The sequence below is a fragment of the Lactuca virosa genome, chromosome 9, assembly GCF_052849685.1.
Source record: "Lactuca virosa cultivar CGN04683 chromosome 9, Lactuca_virosa_CGN04683_v6, whole genome shotgun sequence".
In the NCBI taxonomy this organism is placed as follows: Eukaryota; Viridiplantae; Streptophyta; class Magnoliopsida; order Asterales; family Asteraceae; genus Lactuca; species Lactuca virosa.
In genome coordinates this window covers 261,302,206-261,325,054 of record NC_136434.1, presented here as the reverse complement: position 1 = coordinate 261,325,054, position 22,849 = coordinate 261,302,206, and the positions used below count along the sequence as shown (strand labels likewise).

At 36.1% G+C, this 22,849-nt stretch overlaps 1 protein-coding gene across 1 annotated transcript; it reads right to left on the bottom strand.

Moving 5' to 3' along the window:
• Positions 1-677: 677 nt before the first annotated feature.
• LOC145140499 (uncharacterized) lies at positions 678-1,028 on the bottom strand. Its single transcript, XM_079073970.1, has one exon. The coding sequence runs from the start codon at positions 1,026-1,028 to the stop codon at positions 678-680; it is 351 nt and encodes a 116-aa protein (XP_078930096.1).
• Positions 1,029-22,849: the final 21,821 nt, after the last annotated feature.

Genomic DNA, 22,849 nt, shown 5'->3' with positions numbered 1-22,849 from the left:
AAAGAGGTAATTAACTCTTTAAACCATAGAGGGAATTAAGTACCCTTATTCGTAGGAGAGATGATCAGTCTATATTCTTAGGATACTTGCATTACAAATTATAGGACGTTGTAGCAATGGGACTCTTAGGTGCCAGGGTCTTCATACGTCAAGATCATTGTTTATCAGGATCCTTGAATCTTCATATGTCAAGACCTTTGTATGTTAGGATCCTTGTGTGTCAGGATCCTTGAGTATCAGGATCCTTGATTGTTAGGATCCTCGAGTCCCTATGCACAACAAACATTAGCTAGGGGTGGGCGTTAGTCTAGCTAACGCCCCTCCGATGCGTAAGTTAGTAATGGTATTCGAAGACAGCAAATAGTAATAAAAATAAAGCATAAAAGGTAAAGAGCATGTGTACCTTGAGTGTGTTGGAAAATGACTAATCTTACTTACATAAAATAAGCTTTAAGATGTATAGCATTCCACGATCTTGGCAAGACATTTCCATTGAGGGTAGCCAACTAATATGCTCATTTTCCTACTTTGGCATCTATGATATATGGTCCTTCCCATTTAGGTGTCAGTTTACCTGCACTAGGATCCTTGGTGTTTTGGAATGTTTTCCTTAGTACCAAGTCTCTGATTTGGAATCTTCTGACTTTTATATTTTTGTTGTAAGCCTTGGTAATTCTCTATTGATGAGCAGCAGTGTGGATCTTGGCAAGACCCCTGAGTTCATCAATAGTATCAAGATCCTGGGCCAGGATCATGTCATTGTTTTCTTGGTTTTGAAGTAGGTATCTTTCTTTTGGGATTACCACTTCAGTGGGAATCATTTCTTCTGCTCCGAACACCAAGGAGTATGGGGTTTGGCATGTGGCTACTTTGGAAGTGGTCCTATCGGCCCACATTACGAAAGGAATTTCTTCTGCCCATCTTCCTTTCTTTTCGTCCAGCATTTTCTTCAAGTTATTGACTATGATTTTGTTGCTAGATTCTGCTTGACCGTTGGCTTGAGGGTGACCAGGGGTGGACATTACCATCCTGATTCCCCAACTTGTGAAAAAGTCTCTTATTCTTTTGCTTATGAACTGGGATCTGTTGTCGCATATGATTTCGGCAAGGATCCCGGACCTGGTCAAGATATGTCGTTTAATAAATGATACTACCTCTTTGTCTCTAACCTGGACAAAAGCTTCGGGTTCTATCCACTTAGAAAAGTAGTCAGTCATCACTAGTATAAAGACCTTTGCTCCAGAGCTACCAAAAATTTTCCCACTATATCCATCTCCCATTTCATGAAAGGACAAGGGGAGATGATAGGATGTAGAGGTTCTGCTGGTTGATGTAGGATGCTGCTATGTCTTTGAAAAGCATCACATTTTTTAGCATGAAGGAAGTAATCTTTCTTCATGGTTGGCCAGTAGTATCATGTCCTCAGTACTTTAGAGCATAAGGATCTGCCCCCAATGTGATTGCCACAGTCTCATTCATGTATATCCTTTAGAACTTTTGCAGCTTCATTATCTTCTAGACATCTAAGGTATGGGCTTGCCATAGATTTTTTATATAACTTACCTTGTATTATAACAAACCTTGAGACTCTTTCTCTGAATGCTCTGTCACTTTTTTCCTCTTTTGGGATTGTGCCATACTGGAGGTATTCCATAATAGGTTGGATCTAGGATCTTGAGGTTGGGGAAGGATCCTTAATGTTAGGATCCTGATAAGGAAGTTGAGAATCAGGATCTTTGATTGTAGCGGCGTTCGTAGTTTCCTCGTGATCGTTGGGATCCTTCATTCTTTTGGCAGGATCCTCGATTGCTGGAATCAACATGTGGGTTATCGGGATCCTGGTTTCTGGCGGGATCCTAAGAAAGAATATCCTAGATTGGCTAAAGCATCTTCTTCAACATTGTCTTCTCTAGGAACTTGGTTTAGGCTAAATGTTTCGAATTATGAGGCTAAGTTTTTGAGGATCTGGAGATATAGTGCTAGTCTTTCTCCTTTTATTGCATAGGATTCGTTCATATGGTTAGTCAATAATAAAGAATCGACGAATACCTGAAGATCCTTAATTCGAAGATCATTGGCTAATTGTAATACCATGATTAGTGCCTCGTATTCTGCTTCATTGTTGGTTGCATCGAACTCACAACTGACTGTTTGGGGTAGGATGTCCCCCTATGGCGATTTAAGTATGATCCCTAGGCCAGTCCCTTTTTGGTTTGATGCTCCATCTATGAATAGTGTCCATCTTCCTATGTTTTCTTCTTCTAGAAGTTGTTTGGCTTCTATTTCTACTTCGTCTTGTAGATAATCACTAAAGTCAGCCACAAAGCCTGCCAATGCTAGAGACTTTATAGCGGATCTTGGCCCATATTTTATGTCATATGTGCTTAGTTTCACAGACCACTTTACCATTCTTCCTGGCATTTCTGGTTTTCTCATAACATTATTAATGGGATAATTAGTTCTTAAATTTATAGGATGTGTTTCAAAATAGTTTCTTAATTTAGTAGAAGCAGTTACTAATGCAAGTATATGTTTTTAAAGGTGGGAGTACCTGGTGCCAGGATCCAAGAGAGTTTTCCTTACATAGTAGATGGGATGTTGTTCTCTGCTAAGATCCTTAGCCAAAACTGCACTCACCATGTTTGAGGATACAGAAAGGTAAAGGATAAGTGGTTCCCTATCTACTGTTTTACCAATAGGGGTGCTGAACTTAAGTATTTTTTAAGTTCCTGGAAAGCATCTTCATGTTTCTTGGTCCACTCGAATCTTTTGTTCTTCTTCAAGATGTCATAGAAAGGCTTGGATCTTTCTGAGGATCGTGAGATGAACCTATTTAGGGGCTACCACTCTCCCTGTTAGTCTTTGAATATCTTTTATCGAGGATGGTGATCTTAGATCGAGGATTGCCTTGATCTGCTCCGGGATTGCTTCAATTCCTCTTTGGGTCACCATGTATCAATGGAACTTGCCTGATCTCATTCCAGAGTGACTCTTGGAGGGATTTAGCTTCATGTTATATTCATCCAGTATGTCGAAGGCTTCTTCAAGATCCCTGAGGTGATCTTCAGGTTTCTTAGACTTGACCACCATGTCGTTGATGTAGACTTCCATGGTGTCCCCCGGTTTCTCCTTGAACATCTTGGTGACTAGCCTTTGGTATGTTGCACCTGCATTTCTAAGACCAAATGGCATGGTAGTATAACAATATATACCTGTTGGAGTTATGAATGTTGTATCCTCTTGGCCAGATGGTTCCATCTGGATCTTTTGGAAACCCATGGATGCATCCGAGAATGTTAATAATTCATGACCTGTTGTCACGTCTATCATGGAGTCTATGTGTGGTAGAGGGAAAGGATCCTTGGAACAAGCCTTGTTAAGATCCATGTAATATACACACACTCTTACCATTATTCTTTTGTACCACGACCACATTAGTTATCCACCTTAGTAATTTCACCTCCTTGATCATCCCTGTTTTAAGAATTTTTTCTACTTCTTCTTGTATAACTTGGTTTCTCTCCGGTGCAAACTTCCTCCTCTTTTGGTGTATTGGTCTGTAAGATGGGTCAATGTTAAGTTTATGGGTTATTATATTTTTGTCTATACTTGTCATGTCCTCATGCTTTCATGCAAACATCTTGTGCCCCTGCTTTAATGGCTATGCTTGTCTTGGTATCGTCGAGGCTTTCATCAAAGTCATGTAGCATTCTTTGGATTCTTGTTGATCTCCTATGATCTTCAGTATCCCCCATAGGGTAGGCATTTTCACACACTAATGATATGCTGATGGAACGGCCTTCATTTCGTGGATCCATGGTCTACCTAGTATAACATTATAAGAGGATAATGTATCAATCACACAAAAACGTTGTATAGACTTTTCCCCCTCTATGTATATAGGTAGCTTTATCTCGCCAACGGTGTGTTTGGTTTCGCCTCTGAATTCGATCAGCACTGAGGATCTTCTAACTATTTCAGACTCTGGGATGTTCATTCTTTTTAATGCGTCCAAGAGTATAATGTTAAATGAGTGTCCTCCATCGACAAGGATCCCTCTGACAAAATGGTTGGCGATGTAAAGAGTGATCACCAATCTGTCATGGTGAGGATCCTGGATTTCTTGTCTATCTGTTTCGTCAAAGGTGATCTCCTTCTCGTTTGTGAACGTATTCTTATGTGGCCCTTTCTCTCTTTCTGTTTTTGACACCTTGGCATGGCTCTTTGCTGCAGAATAAGAGGTACCATAAATGTCAGATCCTCCAGAGATCACATTGATTACCTTGGCGTCAACAGGAGGGGATCTTGGTCTGTCGAGGATCTTCTGAGGATCCTGGTCTTTCTCTTTGGATCTCTCCTTTCTTCTTCCAAGGATTTATTTGAGGTATCATTTTACCAAGAGGTAGCTGATCTCCTTCATGAGAGCTATGCAATCATCTGTGATGTGACAAAAGACTTCATGGTATGCACACCATTTGGACTTGTCTTTCCATGCGGTGGATTTTTCTCCTTTTCTTGGCCATCTTGCTTTGTCTCCAAGATCTTGATAGCAAATATTACACCTGAAATATCCACAGAAAAAAATAGTCAATAATTTTAGGAAAGTCTTCTTCCTCTCCTTCATCTTCAATGGCATTAACCCTATGATGGTCAGGTTTGGAATATGGTTTTGACTTATAGCATCTTTGGGCCGAACAGTCGGCCTTCCTATTAGGGTGATCGTATGAGCTTGGTGGGTTTCTCCTCTTTTGGATATCCTTGTCTTCTTCGAGCCTTATGAACCTTAGTGCTCTGCTCCTAACTTCGTCCATCCTTTTGCATGGATTCAATACGAGGTCTTCATAGAAAGGATAGTCCTTCTTTTAGCCCATTTTAAAGGCTTCAACTGCAGCCGCCATGTCGATGTTGGGGATACTCAGAGCTTCCTTGCCTAACCTGTTCACAAAAGTCCTAAGGGATTCCTTAGGATCCTGGACCACTCGATTGAGATCACTAGTGATATTTTTGAATGTTCTGCTACAAGAAAATTGATTTTTAAATAAATCAACTATGTGAGCAAATGAAGTAATAGAGTAAGGAGGAACGTTAAGAAGCCATTTTATAGCTGATCCTGTGAGGGTTGAACCAAAACCCTTGCACAAGCAAGCTTCTTTCAAGTGAGTGGGGATGGGAATGATCTCCATGCTTTCCCTATATTGTGCCACGTGCTCCTCAGGATCTGTAGTCCTGTCATAAGGCTTCATGTTGGGGGTTTGGAAGCACTTTGGGACTTCGGTATCAGCTATTGTCGGAAAAACTCTTGAGATCATGTGGCTTGTGGGGGATACTTCCGATATAGGTTAGACTACTCCAGGCACGCTTGAGATCATTTATCTTAAATTCTGAAGCTCCTTAGCCATGATTTGGCTTAAACTTGTATCAAGGTCTATATATTTAGTCGTAAAGATATTATTATTGGCCAGGTTACCAAGATCCTTGTTATTGGGAATAAGAAAGGTTTCGTTGGGATCCTGAGTCATATGGGCTTGCTCTCTTGGAGTTGCACCTTAGGCGGGAGCAGAGGCAGGTAGTGAGGATCCTATCTTGCGGCGAATCGTTGAGGATCCCGTGTTATCAAAGTTCATGATCTTGGGCTGCAAGATCGAGGGTGCTACTTCTTGAGGGTTGTGAATTTATGTCCTCATTCTCTCCACTTCCTTGAGAATTGTCCTGTTATCCTCATGCTGTTGGGCGACTTGTCGTTCCAGTCTCTTCACCAGAGTGGATATTTCATTGTTGGAAATTAGCACAGGAGGATCCTGGAGTCCTTAGGTAGCGGTCGGAGAGGTGTTTTTCTACGATGCTTCCAAGTCTTTCTTGGGAGCTCCAGCTGGAGGCGGTAGAAGGTTTTTGGAGGAAATGGGAGGAATTGTGGTATATGTCAATTGTTGTAACGCCAGCAGATTCGGTCTAGTCAATTTAGAGACAATAAGCGTTAAAAATGAATTTTTGATAGAAGATTATTTAATATAAATAATCTTAACAAAAGTTATAGTATATGTCATAATGATTTCATAAATATAAAGAACGTTGAAATCCGACTTATAATGAAGAAGTTATGACCCGTTGAAGTTTTACGGATAAACCGGCACGGCTCTGCGTATCGTAAAAAGTAAATTTTTGAGAAATTACTTTTTAGCCTTAGTAATCTAAACAAAAGTCATAGTAGCCGTTAAACCGAGAGTGTGTGTATAGAGAAAGTCAAAATCTGACTTCATTTAAGGAAGTTATGATTTTTCTAAGATTTAGTGTAGTAGTGTACAGCTCGGAAATTGAATTTTAGATCGGTCAATTTTTAGCCAAAACAATCTAAACGAGAAATAAAGATATCGTTAATAGGAGTTCAACGATAAAAAGACAGTCGAAAACGGAGCTCGTATGCGAAAGATATGGACGAAACTTAGTCCCTACTCTTCGAGGGTGACGAATTCGAATCTGATATAGAATGAGAATTAGCCGATGGAGTCTAAATGAAAGTTGTAAAACTCATAAATACCAACATGTGGATATAAAGAACGTCGATAATAGAGCTCATATGTTAAATATATGGACGAAACTTAGTCCTTACTCTTCGAGCGTGATAAATTCGATATAGATTTGTAAATCTGAGATAGAATGAGAATTAGCTGATGGGGTCTAAGTGAAAGTTGTAGTACTCGTAAATACCAACGTGTGGATATAAAGAACATAGAAAATGGAGCTCGTACGCGGAAGAAACTGACGAAATTTAGGGCATACTCTATGATCAAACCCCTATAAATAGAGGATGAATTCTTCATATTTTCTTACTCCATTCCTCTAAACTCTCTCTAGAATCCTTCTTTCTTTCTTGTTCGATTTCTCATAGTTTTAGGGTGTGATGGAGAAACTCTGAGTTGTTAAAAAGCCAACGAAAAGAAGTTTTCAGAGTCGGAGTTATGCCCGCGTAATTTCTCGGTTTTCGTTAAAACCCCTGTAAGTTAAGCTACATTATTATGTTTTCAATGTAACTTATATTTATAGTCATAAGTCGTTATTATGAACCTATAAATAAGATTTATCAGTAATTCCAAGTCATTATACTGATTGATTATGATGTCTAGACTGTGATTTAGTGACGTGTTTAAAGTGGGATTTCCAAACAGTATACTTCGTATACCAAATGGACCCTACCTACGATATGATCCTACCTGGTTGTTCCTTACTTGATAGATCATGAAATTAGACTTTGATTTAATGATAAATCTAGACTAATAATTAGTCACAATAAATATTAGACTAAAACTTAGTATAACAATACTACGTTTCGTCAAAAGAAAAGACAATTGTTAGAAGCGAAGCGCTGCCCGAATGTCCAGTCATCACTTTAACAAGTGAGTGCATAGCTACTTTCATCTTACACATAGATATGAAGTATTTAATATTAATACATGCTATATGTGCTTATTATATGTGTTCCTGATATCTATGCTAGATGAATGATTTATACATGTTTTACATGATTTAAACTGTATATGTATTTTTATACCTATAAATATATTGGGTAAATATGGGTAGATGAATAATGAGAGATGAAAGATGATATAGATGATGAGAGGTGAAAGATGATGAGAAGCCTTGACTTTGAAGTTGATCCAGTCATCTAGCATAGTATATATGACAACCACGGACTATTCTAGACAGTCTAGTGGAATGCTAGCAAGCTCTCAACCTGTAGGTGTTTGTGAACGACGTGTTCAGCATATGTACTCTAAAAACCCTGGAAGCTATGGACTTAGTGCCTTATAAATGAACATTGGAAGCTATGGACTTAGTGCCTAATAGATAACATTGGCAGCGGTGCCTAACAGATAACATCAGCAGCTATGGATTTAGTCCCGGTTAGATAAACCTTGGCAGTGATGGACTTCGTTCCTATTCCTTAGGACAATCCTTAGGAATAAATAAATTATGAATATATGATTCATAGGGTAGATCCTTAAGAATAAAGAAGATAATGGGGATGGGAAATTGGGTTAATTGTTTGTTGATTAAACATAATAATTATATTATTGTGGGTTGAAAACCCTATGTACGCACCAGGTTTCCCAACCTGACCCACTCAGTTTATTTGTATCATAGGTATCGATGTGAAGATACATTACACTGAGAGTTTAAAGGAGATGTAAATCATTAATATAAATGAATGGAAGGTCTGTTTATGCTTATGTTTCTGTATTGACGACGACATCCCAATGTTTTAATATAAATAAAATACATTTATTTGGAAATGCTTTGATAACATCTTTATCATGTTTTCTAGGAACAGATTCCAGAATATTATTCTTCAAAAAGGATACTCTGATTTTTAAATAAGCATAAAAAATCAGTCTTTTCTGGCCATGAAAATGGGGATGTCACAGTTGGTATCAGAGCATTAGTTTAAGCGAACTAGGAATTTTAGGAAATTTGTAGACTTCAACTTAGAATGCTAAGCGATGATTGTGAGATGAGTGTCTGCTATATTTAGGATGTATGCTTGAATAGACACAAGAACTAGCTTATTTAGGGGAGATGCCTAAATTGATTTTATGTGCTAAATGATTTATGTTATAATATGCCTTATATGCTTTATGATGCTATCAGATCTATGGTCTATTGCCGACCGGATCTGGAGATTTTATGTGTTCAAATTTCTAAAAATTTAATTACGGTATTAGAACTGGCAGATAACTTTTCAGGGTTATAAGGAGATTTATACATATGTCGTAAATAAAGCTTTCTCTATCTATATTCTCGTCCTGATACACTGAACGCATGCTTCCGTGAACATAACGTCATGGTGAAGACTCATAGCGAACTGAGTATATGGAGGAAATGAGAAGGCTGACGATAGTGAATGATACTTATCGGAAGAAATCGTAAGAGTGGTATCTTGCCTTTAGAATACGTCTGATAAAATGACAATACGTATAGAGGAGTATGGTACATCCAAATGTACACATGTGATTGGCGGGATGATAGAACGATTGGTGTAATTCCTGAAATTGCCCTATCGTCTGGCGTTTCCACCACCAACCAAGTTCAAGCAGAATTAAAATTTAAGATACGTATGGAATTACTCCTAGTAGAGTTTAGGGAAAATTTTAAGATTATTTGGACACATTCGTATGTGTTAAATCGTTTTGTGATGTTATGAAATAAGAACTTGGGGACTGTGAGGCAATTGGGATGAGTATGAGTAGGTGTGAAAGGTAGTAGAGGCCTATAACACATGACTCGCACTTGGATCAGGGAAAGTCACAAGGTTACCAAGGCGCTAGTAATTGATTCATTTTGTTCATGTTTGTCGTTACCATCGTTTCGGTAATGACTAAGACGGTGATTGTTATTCCGACCCTAGTGATCATATTAAATCGAGTCTGGATAAGATAAGTATGTTACGTGGTTCAGAGAACCAAGTCCGATGTAACATCCGACTTAAGTTAGAAGATTAAAGTGAAAGATAATCGAAGCGATTCATAGAAGTATCACGACCGTCGTTAAAGTAAGAAGCTTGTAGCTAGAGGTACTACATGCTAGAATGTGATTATATCACATTAGAACATGAAGGAAGGTCTATTCCATTCTGGAATCTGACTCAAAAAGACTCGAGTCTAAAGTGTTGCATCATACGATGAGAGGTCATTAGAACATGACCCATCGGTCTGTTACGATAATCGAAGTAAATACCTTATCTTAAGTTAAGTCTGTTTAAGTAGAAGCAGGGGTCTCCAATAAGGATTGAGTTTGTAACTCGAAGGTTACGATTGAAAGTCTAACATAGGATAAAGAGCGGGTGCAAGATTACGCATTGTCAGCAATCAAGAAGTACAAGAGTTAGATACTCATTTGAAAGGACATAAGAGTTTCAGTTATTACCTAGGATGAAAAGATAATTTGCAGAGTCATTATACACGCAACATCTCTCAGTCGAAATCACACTTTCGAAACCAACCCATTCATTCAAAATTTCGAATACAACTTTGAATTTTTTACTCACAACTTTCGACTATCACCAATCAAAATCGAAAGTTAATTCTTGAATCGAAAACACAGCCCCTTTCAATTCCAAGAGCCATTGAACTTTCGACTATCAAATCCAAATCACTTTCGACTGTTATATCATCTACTTTCGATTCCAATCATTCAACCCTTTAATTCAGTTGCACTGGGGTCGAGACTTCACTTTCGATTATCAAGCTTGACCTATCAGGTTCGATTATCAATTAATCCAAAATTTCAATCAAAACTTTCGAATCAAGAAATGATTTTTGACTCAAACACAATCGCTTTCGATTCCAAAGCCTTGATTTTCGACTTTAACACAATCATTCATGTTCGAAACTCCATTCAACAACCTTCATCAATATCAAATTTACATTAGATATCCAAGTCGATAATCCATCATATCAAGTTCCATTGTATCAACGAGACTCAAAACAAGTGTGAGACAAGTAATTACGAGACCTATTTATTGCAAACTTCGATTGCGATTCCAATACTTATTTGCGAACCTATCATCATAACTCATTCTGATTGCGACATTAGTTTTGATTTTGACTCTTTATGTTTCTTTGACAATCAATATCTCTATCGAATTCATAACACCATTCCACATCCAATTTTGAAACCATCTTCAATCGACATCCAATTTTGAAACTTGAATCAACTTTACAATTCCTTTCGTTTTTAACATCAAAAATTGAAAATCAGACCATTTGATATCATCATTCGGTATCAGCTATCCTAACTTATCCAAATCGTCATTGATATCTTGAAAGTCAACTTGACATTCAAACTAATCGACATCAATCCTTTTAGACAAATTGAGAGACATGTCTTCTTCCATTTTATACGATATCAAATCCTTCTCCCCAACTGTTAACCCAATCGAAATCAAAATAAGTGTGATATCGAGGTCGCGATTTCTTACTCGATGTAATTCATAGTTTTTGTTTTTTAGATCCTGGCCTCTTGTTTCTATTCTCGAATAATTCACTCATTGTTCCGTTTTTCAATTGAGAAATCAGAAGAGCAGTATCGGGTTTGAAAACAAATGAATTCATGAACAGTAATGTTACATAATATGGGCTCCAAATTAACAGTAACAGTGAATCAGATTGTTGGGCTAATTCAAAGTTAATATGGGTTTCTTCAATAACCGAGGTATCGATATCAACAATAATTTTACGGAATTCATTTGAGAATTTGAGAAGCCTCCTTGAAAAATCTTTTCCCATTTGCAATACACGAATTGAGCATGGAAGATCCAACATCAAATCCTTTAGAATGATATGAACTTCTAGGTTCCTTGGTTGAAACTAAGAAATTTCCAAATTGCACATTGTACCACCCATGAAGCTTCTTCTCAATTCTCCAAGATCAAACTTCATCATCATGTTGAATTTCAGAATCTTCAACAATTTTGGCTTTGAACTTTGATACCATAGCAACATTTTATGGTTTTTGCTTAGAAATCCAAATTTTCTTCACATATTTCAACTCCAACCAACATTTGATGAATTTTGCTTAGGTAACCAAATTTTCTTGACTTTGATCTTCTTCTTCTTCTTTTTTTCTTCTTCTTCTTCTTCTTCTTCTTCATCTTTTTGGATCTTGAAGATTTGAAACTAAAAGCTACCTCATTATTCACATCTTGAACTTGGCAACTATGAATCATTTCCTTTGGAGTTTGATACATTTGAACATATTTGATTGAAGGCTTTCTATAAGGCACCATTCCTTCAAATGAATCACAAGAACACAAACAATCGTCGATTTGAACTCCAATTGAACAAAAACCTTTTACTACTTCATGAGAATTGCTTTGAATCTCCTTGTCTTGAACCTCAAGAACATCCGGGTAAAGTACAAGCACATTGACACCATATTTGCATTCATCCAGACGAATTCCTTTAATATTTCATCTTCTTTCTTCTTCCTTCTTCTCTCATGATAAGTTGTAACCAAACGATTATGAAAAACTTTATGATTATCATGATTAAAAGGCTAATCAATCATCTTTCCATCTTCATCTCTTTTTCCACAAGAAATGAGTGAATTTTCTTTAAAATACCCGGTTGTAAAACAATTGATAAGTCCTTCAAAACAATATGGATATGGATCATCTCCAAGAAATATAAACCATCTTTCACAAAATTGTTTTTCCATTTTAAATCCAAAAACGAAAAAGATCACAAGAACTTGAAAATTTCTAGAGAGAGAAAGTGATTTCGAATGAAATTGTAAAGAGAGAAAGCGAAAATCACAAGAATTCTAGAAAGAGAAAGCGAAAATCACATGAATTCTAGAAAGGGAAAATCAATTTTGAATCAAGATCAAAGAATTAATTTGATTTCTAGAAACAAAAACTCTCTCAATGAAAGAAAACTTACAACATGAAGTTTGATTAATGATTCACCAAATAAAAATTGTCATCATGGATCAATTTCTTGAAATAGTTGTGAAACCTTCAAGAACCCGATCTGATACCACATTTAAGATCCCAAGAATGATGATGAATGTGGAAATGTAATGATTATGTGAATTAAACAATATAAATAATATATGGAGTAAATAAATAGTTTAAGCTCTTATTAGTCTAGAAAGTTATTACAAAGTGGCTCTTGAAATATTTCTCTCACTAGACTAATCACTCAAGTTGTTACATAAATGGGAGCATCTCACTTCCAATTTATAGTAAAAGCTCAACCCATTACAGATATAAAGAGGGTAAGTCTACATCACATCCAATGAGAACTTTGCACCCTGACAAAATCCATACTAGCATGCAGTTCCAAAAGCTCAATCAACAGGTATATAAATGCATCTATCCTAGCATTTTATAATGAAAATCCTAAGTAGATCCTTATCCCTAATATAGCATAAAATTCTCACACATTCATACCAAAATAATAAGCATATCACATGTATGGGTATTTTGGGAAAACTTACTTGAGCTCAGATGATTGCATGCATCACACCCATTTTTCTGAGAAAACCTTTTTTTGAAAATCATTTTCTTTTAAAATATTTTAAAAATTCTCATTTTGTGTTCAGACACACCCGAAAGTTTGCGTGAATCCCTCAAACCAAGGCTCTGATACCAACTTGTAACGTCCCAAAATTTCCGAGTAAAAATTTCATTTTTAAATAAGGTAAGGCCATTCATTCATTATTCCAAAAGACAATCAGAGTTAAAGTATTCTCAAAATATCATAGTAATTCATAACCACTTAGTGCAGAATAAATCTCCAAGGGATGTAGTGCGATCAAGTCGGGCCCTTCATTTCAAAACAGAAGTACCTGAAACCATAAACATAAAAGTGTAAGCACAAAGCTTAGTGAGTTCCCCAAAATACCCCATAACATATGTACATAACAGTTCAAAACTAAAATGGGTCTATTTCATCCCTTCGGTATCTTTCAACCGGTATTGGGTCTATTTCACCCCCTTTGATCTCTTTCAACCGATAATGGGTCTATTTCACCCCCTTCGATATCTTTCAACCAGTATTGGGTTTATTTCACCCCCTTCGCTCTTTTTTAACCGGTACTGGGTCTATTTCACCCCTTCGGTATCTTTCAACCGGTACTGGGTCTATTTCACCCCCTTCGGTCTCTTTCAACAGGTATTGGGTCTATTTCACCCCTGCATTATCTTTCAACCGGTGCCGGGTCTATTTCACCCCTACCTCTAAGCATACAATCATATCACCAAGAGTCACAAAGACAACAAGCACATACATGCATATCAACAAATGTCACAAAGACAACTATCATCCTACAAACACAATCCAGTGGGCCAACATTGGAGCCTTCGACCCACGAGTATAGTGAAGAGACTCACCTGAACTATTCAACAGAATCCCAACAGCTACCTCAGCAACAAAGCATCCAATCCAAGATTCCTAAATCCAAACTGAAACCAATCCTTAGCCAAGTACTCAATTCTACTCAAGTTTGACCAAAAGTCAAACTGGTCAAAAAGTCAACGACCAAAGTCAAAGTCAAAATTTCCAATCAGTAGCCCTCCATGTCGTGGCCTTCCTTGGCCATGTCGTGGGCATAAAATTACAAAACAATCATTAATCCCCTAGTTGCCACGTTGTGATAACCTAAGGCCACGTCATGGGGACTGGTCTGGACAGCTCAAATGAGCTTAATCCATTTTCTTCTGGTTCCAAGAGCTCTGAAGCTCAGATTTGATCCTTTCAAAGGTCTTAATGGATAAATTTTCTAACTTTATCCATTAGGAAGGTCCAAACCACCAAGATCTAGACTTTAAGTCTCAAAGGGATCCAAATTGCATCTTTCTCAACATAATCCATTAAGTCCAAGTCTCTAACTTCTAGATCTAAATCAACAAGATGTCTAGATGGATAAAGTTTCCAACTTTATCCATAATAATCCCACAATCATCCAAGATATAAACTTTAATACACCAAAATGACCTAAAGGACCAAGATAACTTGCATGGCTAATAGGGAAGGAAAAAGATCACAACTTTCCTAGTCCATGAGGTCCAAGAAGCATTCTAAACACATCAACAAATGTTGGAGTCCACTCAATTCGAAGATCACCCATAAAATGGACCAAAAGTGCCAAAAATACCAAATGACAAGATCTAATGAACTAGATAGAAAGATTGGAACTTTATACTCACAATGTTCTAGAAATGTAGTACCTTTGATGGATCCAAACTTAAAGCGTCATTCCTTGAAACTAAGATAACATTATTGATCTTCTTATTTCATCAGAATAACATAAAAAGCATCCAAAAGAGGAGAGAGGAGAGGGGAGAAGCTCAAATCTTGAAGGTGGAGGCTAAGGTTTCTCCCAAGAGGTTCTAGAGATGATGGAGGCTAATAAAATTCCCTAAAATATGGAACATTAATTATTAAATACATTGAAAACCCTAAAAAGATCATGGGCTTGGGCCTGACTGATCCCCACGCCGTGGCCATGACTTTTCACCCAAATCCACCTCAACTTCAAACAACAATAACTTCTTTGTTTTAACTCCGTTTTTTTGGCGATCTTTATATCCATCGAAAGGTATTGACGAGCCCCACACTTATATCTAGTTAATTTTGGCTTAACACATGTGGACCTAAAAAACATAATCCATGTAAGAAGCTTAACATATAACTTTTCCCATTTTACCCTTTGGCTCCAAAGCACAAACCACGGTTAGATTATATAACCAATATTATAAACATCCAATATGGTCTAAACCCTATTCCCTTAAAGCCCAAGGCCTTTATTTGATCAATTTATTACCCATAATCCCAAAATAAGAAACTTCTCGAAACAGGGTGTTACAGTGTGCCTCCTTTGCCTTATAATCTCCTTTAATTTGGTTGACAACTAACGTGGAGTCACAAAATACTTTTATCTTTGATTCATTCATGCTTCATGCCAGTCATAGACCGACGAGTAAAGCTTCATATTATGCCTCGTTGTCTGAACATGAGAATTCAAATCTCAACGTATAAGTTGACTTGTCTCCCTGTGGACTAACAAGAATGATCCCAACTCTTGAACCATCTTTTCTAGAGGCTCCATCTATATGTAATTCCCACTCATCATTATTAAGGTTCAGTATCGGTATCTTAGAGGAAGTGTCCTCAGTATGTACCGTCAAACGTACCTGGTCATCAGGCATTTATGTCAGGAAATCAGCCAAGGCTCGGCCTTTGATGCTGACCCTTGGTTTGTAATTGATATCGTGATCCCCCAGTTCAATTTCACATTTGTCCATTCACCTTGACCTCTCCGGTTATGTCAAAATTTGCAAGATTTGTTGGTTTGTCAGTACTAGAATGGTGTAAGCCTGGAAATACTGACGTAGTTGCCTTGCTGCATACACCGAAGATAGAACTAATTTTTTGACGGTCAAATAATTTCGTTTAGCTCCTTGAAATACTATAATAACAAAATACATTAGCATATTCTTCTTATCTCTTTCGGCTACAAACATTGCACTAATCGATTCTTGACTTGCTGATAGATACATCATTAGCGGCTCGCTTGTGACTGGGCTTGCTAGCGTTGGCAGACATCGGAGGTGATGCTTTAACTTTTAGAAAGCTTATTTGGCATGTCTCGACCATGTGATGTTGTTTTTCCCTGTGTGTGTCTTCAATGCCTGGAAAGAATCTTCCTAGCACTACTTGTTTTTCGTTCAAGCTTTGGATGTCTTTTGTTGTCTTGCGTGTTTCTACTTTTAGCAATGCCTCCACCTTCTCTGGATTTGATTCTATTTCTGTCGTGGTTATAACATGACCAATGAACTTTCCTTTTTGTGCCCTAAATATACACTTCTTGGGATTGAGTTTCATGTTGGTTCGTATCAATCACTTCAAGGTTTTTTCTATGTCTTTCAAGAAAGTATCGTTGTCCTTAATTTTGATCACCATGTCATCAACATAGACCTCCATATTTCTTCCAATTTGTTGCTCGTATAACTTTTCTACCAACCATTGGTATGTTCCTCATGCATTCCTCAACCCAAATTGCATCTTTGTGTAACAGAACGTTCCTTTGTATCTATGGAAAGATGTTTTATCTTCATCTGGTATTGCCATTTTCACCTGATGGTACCCTTTGTAAGCATCTAGAAAAGGGTTTCCATTTGAATCCTCCAACAACTCAATCTTATGTTCTATCTCTAGAAGAGGATCGCTATCTTTCGGGCATGCCTTGTTAAGGTCATTAAAGTTAACGCATATTCGCATAGTCCCATCTCTATTTTTTTACCAATACTGGGTTTGCTATCCTTTTTGGAAATTGTATAGCTCTCATAACCCCTACCGCTACTACGTCTTTCACTTCCTTGTTTACTATCTCATTTCTTTCATTGGCCATTATGCTCTTTTTTCACGATGGGACTATGACTAAGATTGATATTAATTCGATGTTCTATCAATGACCTGGGGATCCCGACCATGACTTCGGGCTTCCATGTGAATGCATCTGCATACTTTTTCATCAAGGTTATCAACCCTGCTCGCAAGACTTCAAGAAACTCTGAACCTATCTTTATCTTCTGGCCCTCGTGTTTTTCATTGATAACGAATTCCTCAATGCTCATAGATACACTCCCTTATTTTTTAATAGACTCGAATATATCAAGCTGTATGGAATGACTGTGTTCTGGAGCACTCAACGTTGTGCTTTGGACTATCATGATTCCTTCATCGGAGGGAAATTTGAGTAAGCCATGCACCGTAGGCAGGACCGCCTGTAACTTCCACATACTTGTTCTTCCTAACAGCATGTTATAAGCGGATGACACCCTTATTTTAAGGAATTATGTTAGGATAGGTTTGCATGCTCCCTCTATAATCCTCCAATATGAATGGGAACGATATCCTCCCAACTGGCCATACAGATTGTCCAGCAAATCCTACCACCGCCGACATGGAAGGTCGAACATAATTTTGAATGTCCCTCGGGAGGTATTTCAGGAAATGCTCGTAAATGATGTTGACTGAGCTTCCTTTATCCATGTAAATCCTTCGTATTAACATTCTCCCCACTGCTCCTACTATTATTAAAGGTTCAGTACCTTGGTTATCAAAAGGTATCGAATCATGATGACTAAACTCAATGTTGACCGCTTTCCTCTTTCTTGATCACCTGATTTCTAGCTTCTCCTCCTCTTCTCATAGCAATATCGGCATCATATACCCATGCCTCTTCTTTTTTTGGAGCGCGCTTTGCTCCTTCTGTAGACGTTTGGTTCTTCCGCTTGAAGTAGGCTTTATTGGATTCTCTTTCTCGTTGCCGACAAGCATATATTGTGTGTGCCTGCTATTGGAATCTTCTTTATTGGATAAAACTATTACCGAACTTTTGACATAGCTCTTCAAATCATCATATACTCTTATGGGGAAAACTTGCCAACCAATATCTAGCGGATCCATCTAGAGTTCTTGTGAAGTATAAAATCCACAACTTCGGATCCATTGGAATCATTTTGATGGCCCACTGGAAATTTGAGACATGGTCGTCTGAGTCTGAATCTCCTGTTCCGTCATATATTGGTACTTTGCTTCCTTTTAGCCCCTTTGGAATGGGCGTTTCGTTAATGTTGTCAGTAAAGAGTGACCGAAAGTTTAAGTTCTTAAAGGTCTGATGATATAGCTTTCCTTCTATTACCGTTGGTGATACTTCTTGTTCTTTTTGAGAGCTCTTCTTTGCTTTTTTGGGACGTGGAAGTCCTGAACTTACTTATTTTTCGTTTTTATTTTCGTTTAAGCTCAACCTTCCTTCTTTTCCTTTGGCTTTCACTTTTGTTTCATCTGAGTCCCTCGTTTGACTGGTGTGCATTGAAACTAATGTGTGCAATTTATATACTATCTGGCTTTAATTTATAATCATAACCTACTTAACTAAGTAATTGCACTTAGGCGCTGTACCTAGTCAAATTTATAGAGTAGTTTAGGTAAGTCACGTGTCGAACACTGAGAACGGATTTAGCTAATAATATAATCATTAAAAATTAATCTAAAAACAATAAATAAATAAGGGGCTTTATCTGATTTTGCAATTTCAGATTAACTTATAACTAAACACTCAGCGAAAAATGATTGTAAACAAAATTAAGAAGACACTTCCGTTTAGCTTCAAATTCCCCTTTTTCCTATGTGTAGTGTCTAAATATGAATTGATTCAGTTGGTTACCAATTTAAATATAATTAGCAGTCTTGATCCGATCTCCTAATATTTTTACCAATTCATGTAATACTATGTAATGATCATACACAAGCAAACACATAATTGATTATTAATGATAATTGGGCTATGTAAGATATATCTAAGTTAATTATCTATGATCAAGACAATTAATTAAACACAATTATGATCAAATTATGTTCTCTAACACAGCTAAAGTTGTTACCTTTATTACTTAATCTAAGATGTGATTAATCCTAGCTCTAGCAATTTAATGATCATAAACTACTAGGTAAACAAGTTCATGCAATTCAAATGTTTATTAAACTACACTTAACTTGAACTAAAGCAACAAAGATTCAAACTTTCACACACTATGTAAAGATAATCAAACACATTTATTAACCAACTTCATAAAATTCAAATATAATCTAGAAACTAACATATAGTATTATGGTTCATGTACACTAAATGAAAGCCTAATGTTTAGCTACTCATAGCATAAAATAAGCACACAAAAACACAAGATTTAGACATGGTTAATCAAATGCAAACCGAATGTAATGTGTAATCTTTAAATATACAATCACCAAACGTTCTCTCTTCTAAAGAGTTTTTTTCGCTCTTCTATGGCTTCTGAATTTGTTCTTCTCTCTAGAATATCAGATCCAACCTCCTAAAATCGAATGCATGAAGGGATATTTATAGTTTCCTAAATTCGTGTCTCACGTCGTGAGAATTAGGGTCTCATGTCGTGAGATCGGTGCAAATCGTGTATGGAAAGGAAACTGCATTCTGCATAGTTATCTTCTGGAAGGATCCCTCCTCACGACGTGAGATTATAAGGCTCACGTCGTGAGCTTAGTATTATGTATACCGTCGAGAATTTTCTAATCGTCACGTCGTGGGACTCTGAAGCCACGTCGTGGGAATTGTATTTTCTTGGTTTTTCTTCCTTTTAAGCTCCGTTAAGCTCCCAGCTTCAGCTCCAGTCCTTCCAGGTTCCAGCTTTTGTCGGTTTTGGTCCTTTTTCTTCAAGAGTGTCCTATTTGGCTGCAAAATGTAATTTATCTCAATAAGTATCAAATATCTTTGCAGATAAACAAAATTTAGCTTAAAATGTATTGAATAATGCCTAAATATATGTATAAATATAGCAATATCAGAAACCAAATCCCATTCTTTCTCCTTTTGAGCCCTTCACTCACTTTTTTCTATCTGCCGTTTCGTCATAGCTCTAAAATTCTTGAAGGCTTCAAACTCCTGCATTTCCATCTCTTTCTCCTCTAACTTCTTTTGACTCATTTATCCTTTTTTTCTTATCATGGGCCTTCTGGTGTCACGTTCTTGTTTTTTATTTGTGTTAAGTTAACCTGGAGACAACAAACAACTCATAAGCATTAGACGGGAGGGGGTCTCGGACTAACTCTCCGATGATAAAGTCAAAAAAGACTCTAAGAGAATACTTTAAGAGTATGTTGAGAGTCGGGTAAAGGTTAATAGAACAGTTTATGTATTTGCGTACCTTGTAAAGTGATTTTCGTCGCTTATTTATAATCGATATATGGGAAGCTATGACCTCTTCTTGTATTGAGCAAGTTTGTCATCTTGTCGCGTTAATGGTCGTATGCCCAAAGGCATACTTACATGTACTTGTTAGTCGTTTGGCATCTATTTCTCGTTGATCAAAGGATCTACCAGTCACGTATCACAATACAAGCTCTTTTCTTAGAGTCCCAATATACTATAACACTGTTGTGATGTCAATTCGTATCTTAGTCGTTATATTCTATGATTCGGTACTTTATATAGTTTGACATGTGTATGGTTCAGATATATAGTATATATATGGTATATAACTGGTCTGGTATATACCTCGTACGGTATATAACTAGTTCGATATATATCTAATTCGCTAGAGTGAGGATATATTCGTAGCTTTGAGCTTCGCTATACCCTATTAATTATTAAATACGTTTGTTATCCATTGACTATTTTGCAATATGGTTTTCCATACATCATGTTATTAATTGTTACATTAATCTTTTGTTGAAAATTCATTTTTCTTGTTTTATGTTAACTAGGTTATAACATGTGTACTGCATGATTAATAAATTTAAATAATATAAAAATTAAAAAAAATAATCATTAATCATTATTTGTTAAAATCTATTTGTACACAACATTAGATGTTTTTTTTGTAACATGTTATATGATTTTCAAAATTGAGTGATTTTATTGACGTTGAAACATAACTGTTTCACGGTGGTATTATTTGTTACCTGAAACAAGAATAATCAGTATTCGATGCATTTTAAATTGTTAAAATAAATTATTTATTCTTTTTAAGTTTTATTGTTTTAATTATTCATGTAGTACATTTATTTTATACTTCCATAGTTTGAGCAACATACATACTTTCATTGCTTTTAAAATAGGAAAAAAAACTAAATGTGCATTGCTATTTTCAACCGACTTTTATTACTCTTAATGCTATAAATGACCGAAAAAACATAGTATATAGATATGTTTTGTCCAAAAAATGAAAAGGTTGTGAATTATATGCAAAACACTATAAAATCCATAAATTGTCCCTTATTTTATAAATGACCAGATGATTCTGCTTATTACAGAAAGATGAAATGAAATCACATAAATAGTTGATTTTTTCATTAATGAATATAAATAGTTTTTTTTAGAAAATTAAATAGAAATTGCCCATGTTTTAAAAAGATAGAAATTAAATGATAACAATCCATCACTAAGAAATTTTTTGGGCTTAGGGTTTTATAATAAGTAAGACGATGAAATTGATGGAAAATTTTGATGAAGATTTATCCCAAAATTAACGGATCATGGTAATATATTTAACGGATAGAATTAATTATGTGTTGATATAACGGGATCTATGATTATAATGATAATGCCGAATAAATAAATAAAAAAAATGGTATTTTGGGGATACATATGTATTTTTTTTTTTTTTAGTTTATGTGATATGCTAATTTAATGCCTAAATTAATGAAATTGAAGTAACATTTTCGAATTCAAATAAGAAGAAAATGTATAAATGTCATTTTTTATGTATTAGAAATGGTCGGGAAAATATATTGAGAAGCTCCAGAATAATAATATGTGTCCCAAAAACTATTTTTTTTATTAAAATAGATAAATTAGCTACATATCATAAGTTTTATAGGCATATTAAATCTACATTTAGTTTCTCCACCAAAAACTATGTCAAAGAATTTAATAACATCTTGAAGGTGGTTCTCAAAAGAAGAATAAAACCAGAAGTCACCCTATAAATTTTACTCAATAAATAATTGGTATACGTGGATATAATATTTTTCTATTATTAAGTCCATATATTTTGTAAATCTATCTAATTCTAACAGTATACTTTCAATCTCATTTTTTTAGGACCTAATTAAGAAAATTAACACAACTAGCCGTATATGAATAAATAAAAGTGAAATACAATAATAAGTAAATCAATAAAAATACATTGGTATTATCTACACTCAATCTTGAAGTTAATTTTGCTTTTAGGAACTAAAAAGGGTTGCAAAAGCCCATGTTGGAGACCGAGGTGACTTTCATCAGCTTATCTATTGCGCGGATAAGTTAAGATAAGTAGCCCCTTCCTATATGTTTGCCACTTGTAATTAAGTGGGGTCCAAGAACAGTCTGTTATATATAACGTTATAATAGGAGCACCGACTTATCTTCTTACAAGTTACAACCTACGTTTAAAATAATGTCAGAGTGCACTCTCGATCGCAGATTAATGAACCTAATATCGCAATATTAAACTCCAACACCAAATCATAATGTTAACCAGTACAGGTCCGCTAAGCACTTGATGTTGATCAAAAAGCCACATTCATCGTGAAATTATCATAAATGAAACATTAGTAATAGTTGATCGATATAAAATGGTAATAAGCTTTCTTTTCATATGATTTTTAATATAATTTTCCAGTTGTTTATTGTAAGCCACCGTTATGCCACTTTGAATTCAAGACATTGGGATGGCCCAAGAGGGGTCTTTTCGTATTATATGTACAACTCCGTAACATTTTAGACTTTTTTTTTTTATGATGAATTATATATATATCTTTAATTG

Bases quoted from the DNA above. Each gene is read 5' to 3' on its own strand.
- LOC145140499 (XM_079073970.1), bottom strand. From the start codon at position 1,028: ATGGTAATGTCCACCCCTGGTCACCCTCAAGCCAACGGTCAAGCAGAA.